We start from the raw sequence: 17848 nt of genomic DNA, 5'->3' as shown, positions 1-17848 counted from the left end.
CTGGCTAGGCCACTCCAGGACCTTAATGTGCTTCTTCTTGAGCCACTCCTTTGTTGCCTTGGCCGTGTGTTTTGGGTCATTTTCATGCTGGAATACCCATCCATGACCCATTTTCAATGCCCTGGCTGAGGGAAGGAGGTTCTCACCCAAGATTTGACGGTACATGGCCCGTCCATCGTCCCTTTGATGCGGTGAAGTTGTCCTGTCCCCTTAGCAGAAAAACACCCCCAAAGCATAATGTTTCCACCTCCATGTTTGACAGTGGGGATGGTGATCTTGAGGTCATAGGCAGCATTCCTCCTCCTCCAAACACGGCGAGTTGAGTTGATGCCAAAGAGCTCGATTTTGGTCTCATCTGACCACAACACTTTCACCCAGTTCTCCTCTGAATCATTCAGATGTTCATTGGCAAACTTCAGACGGGCCTGTATATGTGCTTTCTTGAGCAGGAGGACCTTGCGGGCGCTGCAGGATTTCAGTCCTTCACGGCGTAGTGTGTTACCAATTGTTTTATTGGTGACTATGGTCCCAGCTGCCTTGAGATCATTGACAAGATCCTCCCGTGTAGTTCTGGGCTGATTCCTCACCGTTCTCATAATCATTACAACTCCATGAGGTGAGATCTTGCATGGAGCCCCAGGCCGAGGGAGATTGACAGTTCTTTTGTGTTTCTTCCATTTGCGAATAATCGCACCAACTGTTGTCACCTTCTCACCAAGCTGCTTGCCGATGGTCTTGTAGCCCATTCCAGCCTTGTGTAGGTCTACAATCTTGTCCCTGACATCCTTGGAGAGCTCTTTGGTCTTGGCCATGGTGGAGAGTTTGGAATCTGATTGATTGATTGCTTCTGTGGACAGGTGTCTCTTATACAGGTAACAAGCTGAGATTAGGAGCACTCCCTTTAAGAGTGTGCTCCTAATCTCAGCTCGTTACCTGTATAAAAGACACCTGGGAGCCAGAAATCTTTCTGATTGAGAGGGGGTCAAATACTTATTTCCCTCATTAAAATGCAAATCAATTTATAACATTTTTGACATGCGTTTTTCTGGATTTTATTGTTGTTATTCTGTCTCTCACTGTTCAAATAAACCTACCATTAAAATTATAGACTGATCATTTCAATGTCAGTGGGCAAACTTACAAAATCAGCAGGGGATCAAATACTTTTTTCCCTCACTGTAGCTGGCTATGGATATCCAACTCTGGAACTCTTCCAAGTCAAGGTTTTATTAATTTATTGCCTCCGGGGCCCGCCGGTGTAACTGCTAAACTGCTTGCTGACTGTACACTGTACTGCATGATTGTAGCGGGTTTACTAAAGCGTTAGTTCTAGTAGCTACAGTGAGGGAAAAAAGTATTTGATCCCCTGCTGATTTTGTACGTTTGCCCACTGACAAAGAAATGATCAGTCTATAATTTTAATGGTAGGTTTATTTGAACAGTGAGAGACAGAATAACAACAAAAAAATCCAGACAAACGCATGTCAAAAATGTTATAAATTGATTTGCATTTTAATGAGGGAAATAAGTATTTGACCCCCTCTCAATCAGAAAGATTTCTGGCTCCCAGGTGTCTTTTATACAGGTAACGAGCTGAGATTAGGAGCACTAATCTCAGCTTGTTACCTGTATAAAAGACACCTGTCCACAGACGCAATCAATCAAATCAGATTCCAAACTCTCCACCATGGCCAAGACCAAAGAGCTCTCCAAGGATGTCAGGGACAAGATTGTAGACCTACACAAGGCTGGAATGGGCTACAAGACCATCTCCAAGCAGCTTGGTGAGAAGGTGACAACAGTTGGTATGATTATTCGCAAATGGAAGAAACACAAAAGCACTGTCAATCTCCCTCGGCCTGGGGCTCCATGCAAGATCTCACCTCGTGGAGTTGCAATGATCATGAGAACGGTGAGGAATCAGCCCAGAACTACACTGGAGGATCTTGTCAATGATCTCAAGGCAGCTGGGACCATAGTCACCAAGAAAACAATTGGTAACACACTATGCCGTGAAGGAGTGAAATCCTGCAGCGCCCGCAAGGTCCCCCTGCTCAAGAAAGCACATATACAGGCCCGTCTGAAGTTTGCCAATGAACATCTGAATGATTCAGAGGAGAACTGGGTGAAAGTGTTGTGGTCAGATGAGACCAAAATCGAGCTCTTTGGCATCAACTCAACTCGCCGTGTTTGGAGGAGGAGGAATGCTGCCTATGACTCCAAGAACACCATCCCCACTGTCAAACATGGAGGTGGAAACATAATGCTTTGGGGGTGTTTTTCTGCTAAGGGGACAGGACAACTTCACCGCATCAAAGGGACGATGGACGGGGCCATGTACCGTCAAATCTTGGGTGAGAACCTCCTTCCCTCAGCCAGAGCATTGAAAATGGGTCGTGGATGGGTATTCCAGCATGACAATGACCCAAAACACACGGCCAAGGCAACAAAGGAGTGGCTCAAGAAGAAGCACATTAAGGTCCTGGAGTGGCCTAGCCAGTCTCCAGACCTTAATCCCATAGAAAATCTGTGGAGGGAGCTGAAGGTTTGACTTGCCAAACGTCAGCCTCGAAACCTTAATGACTTGGAGAAAATCTGCAAAGAGGAGTGGAACAAAATCCCTCCTGAGATGTGTACAAACCTGGTGGCCAACTACAATAAACATCTGACCTCTGTGATTGCCAACAAAGGTTTTGCCACCAAGTACTAAGTCATGTTTTGCAGAGGGGTCAAATACTTATTTCCCTCATTAAAATGCAAATCAATTTATAACATTTTTGACAAGCGTTTTGCTGGATTTTTTTGTTGTTATTCTGTCTCTCACTGTTCAAATAAACTGTATGTTGACCATGACGTGATAACAATGTAGGCTGTGTGTAGCGGTTAGCGGTCATGATATGTGTTGTGCACTGAAGTCCACAATTAAAAGGAAAAGGTGCGAGGCGAGAGCGTAGATAGATGCGAGAAGGAATTAGCTATATATAAAACGAGCTGTTTGTATGCGGCTGCTATGAAAGTGAACTGTGTTTGCGTGTGATCGGGTGTATTCCTTGTGCCGATTCTGTTGAAAAACGTTTCTGAAACGGAAGCAAATGGAACGGGGATAATCATACCTGAATTTGCCCAATAGAAACTTGTTTGCGACTGTTAGACTAATGATTACACCATAGATCAGCTAGATGCAGGCAAGAGTGGGCAAGGTGGTATTGAATGTGTCACTGTCTGTCACCTTGATTACTCAAAATTATTTCGACCTGTGCACGTATGTTGTAAACTTTTATTCATAGGCTAGGTTGTAGCAACCTCATGATGGGTACAGGGTAAATTTGAGTATCATGTAGTCGCCTAAACCTATCGACGTTACATTGAGCTGGGTGAATGGAATATGAATGACAGTCATTCAATATGCTGTAATAGAAATAAGCCATGTTCATCAAAACAATTACCATCCTCCCTCATCTTAAACGGCACAGACAGCCACTGGTATACGGTACCAGGGTATTTTGAAATACAGTTGAAGTTGGAAGTTTACATACACCTTAGCCAAATACATCTAAGTTTCACAATTCCTGACATTTAATCCTAGTAAAAATTCCCTGTTTTAGGTCAGTTAGGATCACCACTTTATTTTAAGAATGTGAAATGTCAGAATAACAGTAGAGAGAATGATTTATTTCAGCTTTTATTTCTTTCATCACATTCCCAGTGGGTCAGAAGTTTACATACACTCAATTAGTATTTGGTAGCATTGCCTTTAAATTGTTTAACTTGGGTCAAACGTTTCGGGTAGCCTTCCACAAGCTTCCCACAATAAGTTGGGTGAATTTTGGCCCATTCCTCCTGACAGAGCTGGTGTAACTGAATCAGGTTTGTAGGCCTCCTTGCTCGCACACGCTTTTTCAGTTCTGCCCACAAATTTTCTAAAGGATTGAGGTCAGAGCTTTGATGGGCACTCCAAAACCTTGGCTTTGTTGTCCTTAAGCCATTTTGCCACAACTTTGGAAGTATGCTTGGGGTCATTGTCCATTTGGAAGACCCATTTGCGACCAAGCTTTAGCTTCCTGATTGATGTGTTAAGATGTTGCTTGCTGAGTGTATGTAAACTTCTGACCCACTGGGAATGTGATGAAATAAATAAAAGCTGAAATAAATAATTCTCTCTACTTTTATTCTGACATTGCACATTCTTAAAATAAAGTGGTGATCCTAATTTTTACTAGGATTAAATGTCAGGAATTGTGAAAAACTGAGTTTAAATGTATTTGGCTAAGGTGTATGTAAACTTCCGACTTCAACTGTATATATACAGTACCAGTCAAAGGTTTGGACACACCTACTCATTCAAAGGTTTTTCTTTATTTGTACTATTTTCTATATTGTAGAATAATAGTGAAGACATCAAAACTATATATACAGTCGTGGTCAAAAGTTTTGAGAATGACACAAATACTAATTTTCACAAAGTTTGCTGCCTCAGTTTTGATGATGGCAATTTGCATATACTCCAGAATGTCATGAAGAGTGATCAGATGAATTGCAATTAATTGCAAAGTCCCTCTTTGCCATGAAAATGAACTTAATCCCCCAAAAATATTTCCACTGCATTTCAGCCCTACCACAAAAGGACCAGCTGCCATCATGTCAGTGATTCTCTCGTTAACACAGGTGAGAGTGTTGACGAGGACAAGGCTGGAGATCACTCTGTCATGCTGATTGAGTTAGAATAACAGACTGGAAGCTTTAAAAGGAGGGTGGTGCTTGAAATCATTGTTCTTCCTCTGTTAACCATGGTTACCTGCAAGGAACCACGTGCCGTCATCATTGCAAGACATCAGGTCGCCCAAGAAAGTCCAGCAAGCGCCAGGACCGTCTCCTAAAGTTGATTCAGCTGCGGGATCGGGGCACCACCAGTGCAGAGCTTGCTCAGGAATGGCAGCAGGCAGGTGTGAGTGCATCTGCACGCACAGTGAGGCGAAGACTTTTGGAGGATGGCCTGTTGTCAAGAAGGGCAGCAAAGAAGCCACTTCTCTCCAGGAAAAACATAAGGGACAGACTGATATTCTGCAAAAGGTACAGGGATTGGACTGCTGAGGACTGGGGTAAAGTCATTTTCTCTGATGAATCTCCTTTCCGATTGTTTGGGGCATCCGGAAAACACCTTGTCCGGAGAAGACGAGGTGAGCGCTACCATCAGTCCTGTGTCATGCCAACAGTAAAGCATCCTGAGACCATTCATGTGTGGGGTTGCTTCTCAGCCAAGGGAGTGGGCTCACTCACAATTTTGCCTAAGAACACAGCCATCAATTAAGAATGGTACCAACACATCCTCCGAGAGCAACTTCTTCAACCATCCAAGAACAGTTTGGTGACGACCAATGCCTTTTCCAGCATGATGGAGCACCTTGCCATTAAGCAAAAGTGATAACTAAGTGGCTCGGGGAACAAAATATCAACATTTTGGGTCCATGGCCAAGAAACTCCCCAGACCTTAATCCCATTGAGAACTTGTGGTCGATCCTCAAGAGGCGGGTGGACAAACAAAAACCCACAAATTCTGACAAACTCCAAGCATTGATTATGCAAGAATGGGCTGCCATCAGTCAGGATGTGGCCCAGAAGTTAATTGACAGCATGCCAGGGCAGATTGCAGAGGTCTTGAAAAAGAAGGGTCAACACTGCAAATATTGACTCTTTGCATAAACTTCATGTAATTGTCAATAAAAGCCTTTGACACTTATGGAATGCTTGTAATTATACTTCAGTATACCATAGTAACATCTGACAAAAACATATCATAACACTGAAGCAGCGAACTTTGTGAAGACCAATACTTGTGTCATTCTCAAAACTTTTGACCACGACTGTACACATGTATTTCTTAAAAAAAAAAGAAATAGCGTCCCCTTGTCTGCACTGCCAGTAACACCATATACCCCGGTATGGTACAGGAACAGTATGAAGGTATGGAAATCTTGATACTGCCCAACCCTATTTCAGCATCAGTGGCTAATTCTACTATTCTGAACTTTCTAAAAATCGATTAATGCCCTGTTATTCTTGGTAAGACACTCACATCCTCCATGTACTCTGGCTCGTTGGCCGAGGCGTCCCAGCGGTTGTTGAGGATGAAGATGTTAGGTTTGGAGAGTTTCTCGTTCACCTTGTGGAAGAAATGCTTCTCCTGGAGGACACACAAAAATGCACGGTCAGAAATAGTTAGTGCACCAACGAACATGCAGTACACACACTCACTCAGTCTATACGGGAAGGAGATGTGTCAAGGGCATTTGTCAAGTGTCACAAAGATGGGTCATCGGCTAATTAGCTAGAGAAGGGCTCCATTCATTGAAAGACGTATTGTCTGTTGTTTATCAAATAGTTGAGTTTCATTCAGAACTAAACTTAGCCAGAACAAGTACTTATTCACTTGAATGAGAAATTATGTGTTTGTCCAAGCGCATAGTATTATCAGTCAAATAATGCTAATCTAATGTACTTTGTAGAATACTTAAACTATATAGGGTTCTATGATTTAATTAAACAGAGGCTGAGTATCCTAGGGTGCATAGTCCAATAGTGAGCGGAGGGGAAACAGGGCCTTTCCCTTGAAGAGATTTGGCACAGATAACGAGCGAGCTCAGTGATTGACTATGTGCCCTGACATACCGTGAATGCCTCGGCAGACAAACACAGCTGGTCCTGAGTGCTGGACCAAAATGGAGCCGGCCGTATCCTAGCACTGTTGACTATAACAAGCGTTGGAAAGAAAACAACCTCTTCTTCCTCACAAGAAAACACTTCCTTTAGTGTCTGTCAGTTCACATACCAATTCTCACTCTTAGTTAAAGTGAAATACAATTAGATTAAGGAGGCATCATTCTTACACAACCTGCTTAATATGTACAGCTTTTCTTGAACGCATTGTTGACATATGTTGATAATTCCTTCTAGTTGCGTCAAATAACAATTTTGCTAATTTGTTGCTTCATAGAACACATAGTGTATTCGGAAAGTATTCAGACCCCTTGATTTGTTCCACATTTTGTTACATTACAGCCTTATTCTAAAATTGATTAAATTATTTTTTTCCTCATCAATTTACATACAGTACCCCAAAATGGCAAAGCGAAAACAGGTTTTTCGAAATGCTTGCAAATGTATTAAAAATAAAAAACAGAAATACCTTATTTACATAAGTATTCAGACCCTTTGCTATGACACTCAAAATTAAGCTCAGATGCATCCTTTTTCCATTGATCATCCTTGAGATGCTTCTACAACTGGATTGGAAGAGTCCACCTGTGGTAAATTCAATTGATTGGACATGATTTGGAAAGGCACACATCTGTCTATATAAGGTCCCATAGTTGACAGTGCATGTCAGAGCAAAAACCAAGCCATGAGGTCGAAGGAATTGTCCGTAGAGCCCCGAGACAGGATTGTGTCGAGGCACAGGTCTGGAGAAGGGTACCAAAAACATTTCTGCAGCATTGAAGGTCTCCAAGAACACAGTGGCCTCCATCATTATTAAATGGAAGAAGTTTGGAACCACCTAGACTCTTCCTAGCGCTGGCCGCCCTGAGCAATCGGGGGAGAAGGGCCTTGGTCAGGGAGGTGACCAAGAACCCGATGGTCACTCTGAATGAGCTCCAGAGTTCCTCTGTGGAGATGGGAGAACCTTCCAGAAGGACAACCATCTCTGCAGCACTCCACCAATCAGGCCTTTATGGTAGAGTGGCCAGACGGAAGCCGCTCCTCAGTAAAAGGCACATGACAGCCTGCTTGAAGTTTGCCAAAAGGCACTTAAAGGACTCAGACCATGAGAAACAAGATTCTCTGTTCTGATTAAACCAATATTGAACTCTTTGACCTGAATGACAAGCATCACATCTGGAGGAAACCTGGCACCATCACTACGGTGAAGCATGGTGGTGGCAGCATCATGCTGTGGGGATGTTTTGGTGCGGCTGGCTTCCGGGTTAAGCTGGCGGGTGTTAAGGAGCACGGTTAGGCAGGTCATGTTTCGGAGGACGCATGACTCCACCTTCGCCTCTCCCGAGCACGTTGGGGAGTTGCAGCGATGAGACAAGATCGAAAGAAAAAAGGGGGTAAAATACAACAAAAATACAGATTTGTGAACATGACCAAATCAAATCATTTTGTATTTCCTTTCTCCAGAAAGACTAACTTGTTTGTGGTTGAAAAATATCTCAAAGGAATCCATGAAAACAAATTGGGGAATGAGAAACTCATATCCCAAACTAAGCACACAGAGCTATATGTGCTCTTGGAAGCTCTGCTACTTAACACGTTTGTCAATGTTTCAGATGGACGCATTGATCAAATCTATCTAAACCCACGTGATTTGTCAGCTCTGTCAAGATCCCATCGGGATTGGTCAGATCTGTCTAGATCCCATGGGGATTGGTCAGCTTGTGAGCACTCTTACCGTGTTCATGAGAGTTGATTCGGAGTTTGCAACCAGCACGAAGACATCGGCATCCAGGCAGAACTTGTCGATCCAGCTGTCCAGCTGCGTGGTGACATCTGTCCCAGGGCTAAAGAAGATGGAGGATGGGGTTAGAAAGTCAAGTTCATAACTTCTAGTAATACAGTTTAGTCAACCTCTGCTTAGTGATGGTCAATCCTTCCCATGGGACTTGGGACACTGGTGGTTGATGGCTATTCTAGTTAGGCTACTTAGCAATAGTTCAGATCATACCGTATGGCATAGTTACAATTGCAATCCTCATATACAGGAAAGCAAAACAGATTCATGTGGGTTCACTTCTTCAGTCTTCTATCGCTGTTCAGTTGATAGGTGATCACATACACAGTTCATCAGTGTTTATTTGAATAACAAATACATACAATATCTAGCATATATGTAGCTATAAAGCCATATCTAGCTATATAGCCTATCAACGTCAGTAAGACCAGGGAGCTGATCGTGGACTACAGGAAATGGAGGGGTGAGCACGCCCCCGTCCACATCGACAGGGCTACAGTGGAGCGGGTCGAGAGCTTCAAGTTCTTCGGTGTCCAAATCACTAAGGACTTAAAATGGTCCACACTTACGCAAACAGTCGTGAAGAAGCCGCGACATCACCTATTCCCCCTCAGGAATGGAAGGACCTATACATATCTACCCCTACCACTCCAGTATCCCTGCACATTATAAATATGGTATTGGCACTGACCCTGTATACACTGAGCATACCAAAAATTGAGTTGCACAGCCCCCCTTTAGCCTCAATTCATCGGGGTATGTACTCTACAAGGTGTCGAAAGCGTTCCACAGGGATACTGGCCCATGTTGACTCCAATGCTTTCCACAGTTGTGTCAAGTAGGCTGGATGTCCTTTTGGTGGTGGACCATTCTTGATACACACGGGAAACTGTTGAGCATGAAAAACCCAGCAGCGTTGCAGTTTTTGACACAAACATACTGCCATACGCCATTCAAAGGAACTTTAATATTTTGTCTTGCCAATTCACCCTCTGAAAGGCACACTCACACAATCCATGTCTCAATTGTCTTAAGGCTTGAAAATTATCCTTTAACCTGTCTCCTCCCCTTCATCTACACTGATTGAAGTGGATTTAACAAGTGGCACCAATAGAAAATTTAGCTTTTGTAGCACACGGGATGGTAGATATAGAAATAACTACTAGATTGATGCAAATAATATTCATATCAATTCTCGTTGCCTCTTCAGAAAGTTGCAGGAAATACGAATCACTTATGCATTCTGTTCATGTCTTAAGATAAACTTGGAAAAATGAATTAATTTTCAATACATTTAGTTGATTCCCTACCAAGTTCAATACATTTTAGAATATTGTTGAATTCCATTTTAATGTCTGGATTCTGTGATTCCGTCCGTGTCCTCCACATCGCTGATTTTATAGGGCCCTACTCTTAGGACCAGCGGTGTAAATGGAGGTCAAGTTTACATTTACATTTTAGTCATTTAGCAGACGCTCTTATCCAGAGCGACTTACAGTTAGTGAGTGCATACACTTTATTTATTTTTTTTTTTTTCCATACTGGCCCCCCGGGGGAATCAAATCCACAACCCTGGCGTTGCAAACGCCATGCTCTACCAACTGAACTACATCCCTGCCAGCCATTCCCTCCCCTACCCTGGACAACGCTGGGCCAATTGCGCGCCGCCCCATGGGTCTCCCGGTCGCGGCCGGCTACGACAGAGCCTGGATTCGAACCAGGATCTCTAGTGGCACAGCTAGCACTGCGATGCAGTGCCTTAGACCACTGCGCCACTCGGGAGGTTGGGGACCTCGGGAAGTTGTGGGGTCATTGGCAGCATTCCGTTGCCGTACCTGTCTACGAGGACCAGGTCGTCTCTGAGCAGGGCACACTTGGTCTTGGGCCAAAAGACTCGGACCAGGCAGCCTGCGTCCAGACTCTCGTCCATGTGTAGTGCGTGACCCAGCTGGTTCACAGTCTAGAAAGAGAGAAGAAGTCACAGTATCATTTACTGGATTTCAATCAATCTCAAACTTTGCTTGCCTGACAATTTGTATGTAATGTTCAATGGCAGAATCAAATATAGTTATTTTTTCTCAAACAACCAGAGTAGAGGTGCTATTAAATAAAAAAATACTGCACGTGAAGGAGAGGCATCTCTTTCCATTAAAAAAATACTGTTCGATAACACAAATTCTACAAATGCTAATGCTCTGGTCCCCTGGACGCAGATGTGTAAACATTTCATTTGTTTGAGTGTTACAATCAACTGGAGGAAAAGTATCAATGCTGATTTCTTTCTAAATTTTTCTTACAATGGTTCTAAAGGTCTCTACAGCATTTTCCAATAGACAGTGGACTATATCATGGCTAATAGGTTTAGGCTGAGGGTAGCTTTAGCTTAGATCTCTGTATTATGGATAGCTTCCATACAGGGTTCAAGCGTGATGCGCCCAGAAAAGTGTACTGCCACTACATCGAGTCACTATAATGTCCATTCTTTAATGCTTTCCTTGTACCTATGTTTGTCCTGTGTTACTGCAGGGTTTTGGTTGGGTGTTGAAATCCATAGTTTTTTAAATATTTTTCCAATGTAGTAGAAAGTTACGTCTTCAAGCGTGGACTACCACTCGATACTTATAAAAATATCCATTAGTTAACGTTTACTGTTTACCTGTGCCTGTCCTGATTGCTTTAACCTTATCTAGACTAAATTTGTTTAATGATTAATTGCTTAGAGTCAGAAATCAAATCAAAACAAAACGTGACTGTGAGGATACACTTTATGAGTGGTAAAACGAGTTAATCTTCAAGTAACCCATTTCCAACCTCACTGAGGATGTTTTGCCCACTGAATGAGTGGTAATAAGAGCTAGCCTAATCTTCCATGCATCTAGGCCTATGCCAGTATATCCACATCATCTCCAGTGAACTTACCTTGATGCTCTTCTCCTCCTCTGAGCCCTCGGTCTTGAGGTAGGCGTGGTCCGCGTCCGTGCCCTCCACACTCAGGAAGCAGTTGGTGGTGTGACCCATGCCACTGGGCAGCACCCGGTCCCTCAGCATGGCATTAACCACTGTACTCTTCCCATTACTCGTCCTAGGCACAGAAGATCATGTAAGAGGAAGTCTAACTACTATTATTTTACCTCATACATACAATCTCAAAGAACCTCTAATCAAAGTCAGGAATGAATTATTACAGAAATGTTGGCCAGATGTGATTTACTGGATAATGAATAGGCAGTTATGTAACGATGAATCATGTCCAATAGCTAGTTTGTATGTATACACAAAGGTTGAGACTTTTCAAAAAGAGGATTGGTTTTGTAAGATTTTATCTGTGGGAGTGGAGCCGTTTCAATGCAGGTGTGCTAGGCTTGGGCAATATACCGTATACCGGGGTATTTCGAAATACAGACGGTATTATTTTCAATACCATAAAAAAGAAAGTACTTTTTTGGGGGATTGGGGACACTCCTGCCACGCAGGGGCTGTGGAGGTGCGTACTACGCCACTGCTTATAACTATGAGTTAAGTATATCTATAAGAAATCTAAGACGTGTCAAATAGCTAAGTGGCAAGATCTCAAGAGAAAGCTTCTTGGTTACAGCAGAGACAGCATAAAATTGTTTTGTGCGTCACCCCAAAAAAATAGCACCCCTTGTGTGCACTTCCGGTAATACCGTATACCCCGGTGTGACGGTATGAACATCTGGATACCGCCCATCCCTAAAGTCAGGGCCGGTCCTTGCCATTCTGCCACCATTGGCGAGACCCGAAAATGACACCCCTCGCAAAACTACAATAGTCCCAGTAAGCAAAATGACGTTGAAAAGATATCTAAAATACATATTTTCCAGACATTGAAGTTTGGTTCAATTTAGGGCGGCAGGTAGCTTAGTGGTTAAGAGCGTTGTGCCAGTAACCGAAAGGTCGCTGGTTCTAATCCCCGAGCCGACTAGGTGAAAAATCTGTCGATGTGCCCTTGAGCAAGGTACTTAACCCTAATTGCTCCTGTAAGTCGCTCTGGATAAGAGCGTCTGCTAAATGACAAAAAAAGAAAAAAAAAAAAGAAAGAAAGGTGAAAAGGTATTTTTCGTATGTTGAAAATATGTATTTTTCAGATGTTGAAATCAGGCTCATTTTTGGTTCTGAATGAAAGTTGAAAATAAGTAATTTATAGACGTCTATGTTTGGGCCAAATCAAGGCTGGTCCTGACCGGAAAAAAATCTGAACCAAACATAGACATCTATGATGGACCGGACCAAAAATCTATGTCCGTGGACATTGAAATCAAGGCAGGTCTGGACCACACCAAATATAGATGTCGCACAATTGGCCCAGCGTCGTCCGGGTTTGGCCAGGGTAGGCCGTCATTGTAAATAAGAATTTGTTCTTAACTGACTTGCCTAGTTAAATAAAAATGTTAAATATGTTTGGTTCAGATTTGGTCCGGACCAGACCAAAAACCAATGTCTGTGGATGTGTAAATCAAGGCCGGTCTGGAACTACACCAAAAAAAGACATCCAAAAGGCGTCGGGCATCGGTCCGTGCTTACTGAGGTGTAGCCTACAGTGTTGCCTGAAATTGAATTTTATGAATGCCCATTTATGTGGTAAGCCTACCATTTGTAAAACACCAAAAAACAGCGTCTGGACAGGACCAAAAAAATACGTCCAAAAGGCGTCGGCTCGTGCATACTGGGCTGTAGCCTACAGGGTTGCCTGCAATGGAATTTTATGAATACCCATCCATGTGGTAGGCCAACCATTTGTAAAACAGGCCATTGCATTGGCTTTATCAGTCCTGATTCTTGTGACTAATCAATTTGGCTATTTAAGCTCTGAATATCAACTACCCAACTTTATCAGGAGTTATCGCAAGCCTATTTGCAACGTGTTTACACAGCGGGAAATGCAAAAGTCTTTTATATTTAGCTATGATCAGCTTGTCAAAAACTGACGGAATCAAACTTGAAACCACTGATCACTCCTGAGTGGCGCAGTGGTCTAAGGCACTGCATCGCAGTGCTAACTGTGCCACTAGAGATCCTGGTTCGAATCCAGGCTCTGTCGCAGCCGGCCGTGACCGGGAGACTCATGGGCGGCGCACAATTGGCCCAGCGTCGTCCAGGGTAGGGGAGCGAATGGCCGGCAGGGTAGGGGAGGGAATGTAGCTCAGTTGATAGAGCATGGCGTTTGCAACGCCAGGGTTGTGGGTTTGATTCCCACGGGGGGCCAGTATAAAAAAAATAAAAAATAATATGTATTCACTAACTGTAAGTCGCTCTGGATAAGAGCGTCTGCTAAATGACTAAAATGTAAATCATGACAATGAGGTGAAACTCCTGGACAACAGTTGTGATTGTCCATTCCATATTGTCCATTTTACTTTGACCTGTCCTGTTTTTAGGATATGTTGTTTGTTAACATGACAGCTCATTTTTTCTTTGATTGAGCGCCATTTGGGTTAGGCTATTTGATCGGAGAAACCTGCATGATGTAAATAGTGTCCCTTTCATTACATTGTCATACATTTTATCTCCAGCCTGTAGGCTACAGAAAAGGCCACATACTCTTTCTACTATATCCTATATCTGCTACATGATTTATGTTAGATGATATTTTTGACGGAACGTTGGTGGAGTGCTGCAGAGACGCGTCTCCCCAACAGCACCCTGGAGAGGCACGCTGGGAACGGACAAGCAAAATATTTTGTGCCCCTGCCTTTGACAAAGTGGGTACTGCTTATCAAAGCGCTCACCTAAAAAGCCCTTATGCCACTGGTTGAGAGACATTGTCATGGTTTTTGGACAGAATTATGTGAGGTTTTATGTGTTGTTGGAGGTACGTCTTAGTCAGTTTAGCTCAGGAAATGCCGCCCTCGTCAATCTGCCGCCTAATCCTGCCTAATGAGCGGGCCGGCCGTGCCTAAAGTGTGCTTCAATGAACCAGCAATAAAAAGGAAACTGAAAGCTAAGTTGCACATCACACTTTCTTCATCATCCTCAATTAGCAATGCTGAAAGCGTGGGAAATAAGCATCTACTACAGTACAATACAGTGCTTTGTATCCATGGTGTAATAAGAATAATCTTAACTGATCAATAAAAGCAAAACTCGATGTCATGATGCATTGATCTCTGCTCATCTGCGGCTGTGCGCTATCTAGCCACATTTCTTTTCTAGCCTCTAAGCTGTGTACTCGGGATTTGACAAATGGATAATTTTGCTTAAAGTTTAAAATGGCCCAAAAAAATCCACGTCAATTTACAATGCCGAATAATGGTTGATTACATATGTATGACCGCTAAGGCCGGGCAATGAAGTTATATCTACTACCACCCTTTACAGACATAGAATGCAGCTACAGTAACATGTCGTTAGCAACAATTGAGGTCTGTACAGTAGAATTCTGCTCCAGCGTAAATCTTCTGTAACAATAAACGTTGCTGACTGATCTGCTGCTGTGTTGTTTTTATGCCGTTTTTTATGGTATGGTAGCTAGATGTGTTATATTTCTACTCAATGTTTTGGTACTTTTTTGGGAGAGAGTGGTCTGCGCGCAGGCAGCAGGCTGGGCGCAGCAGCTTGAAATTATTTGATTGACAGTTCTGGTTGTCTATTGATGGACTTTAATATCTGTTAATATCACCAGAGAAGGTTTCGTGTTCGCATTAAAAAAACTGTAGTGTAGCCTACCCCAACAGACAGACAAACAAACATACCATTGCTGAGGCGCTTTCAAGGGGCCACATTTCATTATGTCTGAAAAAACTTAATCGATACAGGCTACCAGTAGTCTACTGTAATTTTATGAGGCAAAAACTAAGTAGGCTACCCTGTGCTCGCAAGACTGGCCCGAAGACATCGGTGCCATGAATAGGCTAGGATATTCTACACACAACAGACCGAAGACTGAACACACACTTGCATCATTAGCAGGCAGGCCAGCAAGAGGGAGAGAGGCAGAAGAAGGCAGAAACGTGCTCATATGTTTTAGTAATCTGCATCTCGCAATGTCTTGTCTTGCAAATTCACCAAGTAGCCTAATGTTTGCCTCTTCCTATCTGGTTTTATTTGAATTACACAACTTCCCCAGGCCTTTATAGCCTATCAGCTATAACACGTAAAATAATATGTTTTGTGATAACTGAACTGTGATTTTAATTAAGTGGGGGGAAAAACAACGGATTTTTCTTAAAGTTAAGGATCCCAACTTTGTGTACTGTGTACACTACACTCAAACTAAGCATATGCAAAACGGTGGAGAAATCAAAATGCATTCGACTACACTTATTTACCTGCCAAAGAAGGCCACCTTCATGTGTCTGCGTGCCAGCACATCTTTGATAGTTTGCAGTTTGCCAGCATACGCCTGAATCTGCTCCTGTTGGTTATGACTTGCAATGTTCTCCAAGGCTTCATTCTGACACGTTTCTGACAATCACACAACAAGGAAAAGTGAGAAGAGAACAGTGTACTCACGACATAAGAAAAAGCACTTCCACATTTTATTACTTAGCCTACTTTGGCATTGAAATGTTGCCAACACACCTGATTTACTATACACACTCACCTTCTACAAACAATGAGCCTTCCTTCACATACTCCAGCAGTTGCTCAAACACATCACAGATCTTCTTTTTGGCCACTACAAAGCGTTTGAGTGGAGAGAAGTTTCCCTGAGCCGAATCCATGCTTCAGCTTTCTGATCTTGAAGAAAGTACGCAAATTACAAAGGTGGAATGTTTGTCATACTTTGTGCACTATCAAATGGAACCTCATATAGACCTATACACTATAAGTTGTCCTTATCCCCAATATGGACATGTCTGTTACTTGACATATTCAATAGCCCTAGTGCCCGAGTATGTGCCTTAACCAGGACAAATGCTAGATACTTAGAAAGAGCATATTATCATTACTTTCCACAGAAACACACACCTTGCTAACTGAAATGTAGACAGCAACACAACTTCAAAATAGCTATAATAATTAAAATGTCAGCCTTCATGAGTCGTATACCTGTGACTATTCATTACATGCACGTGGAGAAAACTTGCTTGCTTCCCACAAAAACGTGCAACTAGTGTTGTGTTATGAAAGCAATAAACTTATGTATGAAACAGTTGACTAGCTACTGTACTTGTCTGGCTAGCAAATAAAAAAACACTGTGGTTGGCTACAAAAAATCCCATCAGTTGACAAACATTACCCACTAGCTAAAGCACGAGTAATCGTACACTGACAAGACAGATATTGTATTATTACACATGTCAACAAACATCTTTAGCTAGCTAGCCACTTTCAGCTAAAGATGTTTGTTGACATGTGTCATACAATATCTAACTAGCTAGTTAGCTAGCTATACTAGATAGTTGCACCGTTAGCTAACTAGCTAGCAAGTCATTAGCGGAAGCAAACCACCCAAGATTAGCATATCTTTACATAAACTATGTTATTTGTTATATCACATTACTTGCTAACTAGCAACGTCGTGTGTTACTTCGCATTATTGAAATGCATGTGTTTTGTAACGCGTATCATGCCCTCGTGTCAGCTATCTACTGTAACGTAGCTAGCTATCTTCATGAATAATGATGTTAGTCCTTTGAATTCCCCTTACCACAACTTCAGGCGAGATGGCCAAAGCTACCTTTTCATACCACAGACAGGGGTAAATCCTCTTGCTGACAATGAATAGTCAATATTTGGTAAAGTTACTAATACAGGTCTCTAGCTAACCTTTCATCTGTTATTCTGTCCCAGCAGCAGCTCCTAGCGGTTAGGACAAAGGGGCGGGGCTATCGGTCAACGAGTTGTCGTCTGACCATGAGACATCCAATCAATGGCCAAAAAATGTTGACAACCCCTTGGTGTCCCCCTCTTCCAGGGTTGCCAGGTCTGATTCAAATTTCTAGCCCAATGATCGCTCAAAACCCACCCAAAAGGACTGAAAAAATAGGCCAAAAAAACTATTCACAGCAAGAGAGGAGTTGCCATATTTATACAATAAACCCTTTTTCCATAACCTTATTGACCCAATTAAGAAGGAATATCGTACTTGTAACGACGTTAGAAGCAAAATTCCGTTTCCCTCAAAATAATAATTATTGCAAGCTATGACATGATGTAATAAAGGTATTTGAATATGTCGCAAGAGAAAATATCATTCGCCCTTATTAAACTTGCCAAATCATTTTCCATCAATGGATGTCGATTTAACTCATTTGACTGCTATGATTAAACAATAATGCACAAGGGGTATGGTATATGGCCAATATACCACGGCGAAGGCTTAAGCATGAGCAACAGGGAGTGACTGGATACAGCCGTTAGCCGTGCTATATT

At 42.6% G+C, this 17848-nt stretch overlaps 1 protein-coding gene across 4 annotated transcripts in view; it reads right to left on the bottom strand.

Moving 5' to 3' along the window:
- Nucleotides 1-17305, bottom strand: part of LOC121533763 (mitofusin-1) — a 35021-nt gene extending 17716 nt beyond the window's left edge. For 2 of the 4 annotated variants that reach the window (XM_041839980.2, XM_041839983.2), the window contains exons 1-7: nucleotides 17124-17305; nucleotides 16074-16210; nucleotides 15799-15934; nucleotides 11429-11591; nucleotides 10345-10469; nucleotides 8450-8558; nucleotides 6074-6181 (exon numbers count right to left, since the gene is read on the bottom strand). In XM_041839980.2, the coding sequence (XP_041695914.1) occupies nucleotides 6074-6181; nucleotides 8450-8558; nucleotides 10345-10469; nucleotides 11429-11591; nucleotides 15799-15934; nucleotides 16074-16194 (762 nt within the window). In that variant the 5' untranslated portion in view covers nucleotides 16195-16210; nucleotides 17124-17305. The remainder of the gene's footprint in view (nucleotides 1-6073; nucleotides 6182-8449; nucleotides 8559-10344; nucleotides 10470-11428; nucleotides 11592-15798; nucleotides 15935-16073; nucleotides 16211-17123) is intronic. The other 2 variants (XM_041839981.2, XM_041839982.2) reach the window with 2 other exon arrangements.
- Between the last annotated feature and the right edge of the window lie 543 nt (nucleotides 17306-17848).

The sequence above is a fragment of the Coregonus clupeaformis genome, chromosome 17 (assembly GCF_020615455.1).
Source record: "Coregonus clupeaformis isolate EN_2021a chromosome 17, ASM2061545v1, whole genome shotgun sequence".
NCBI classification, from domain to species: Eukaryota; Metazoa; Chordata; class Actinopteri; order Salmoniformes; family Salmonidae; genus Coregonus; species Coregonus clupeaformis.
The sequence above is the reverse complement of the archived record's forward strand: the minus strand, read 5'-3'. Positions and strand labels throughout refer to the sequence as shown.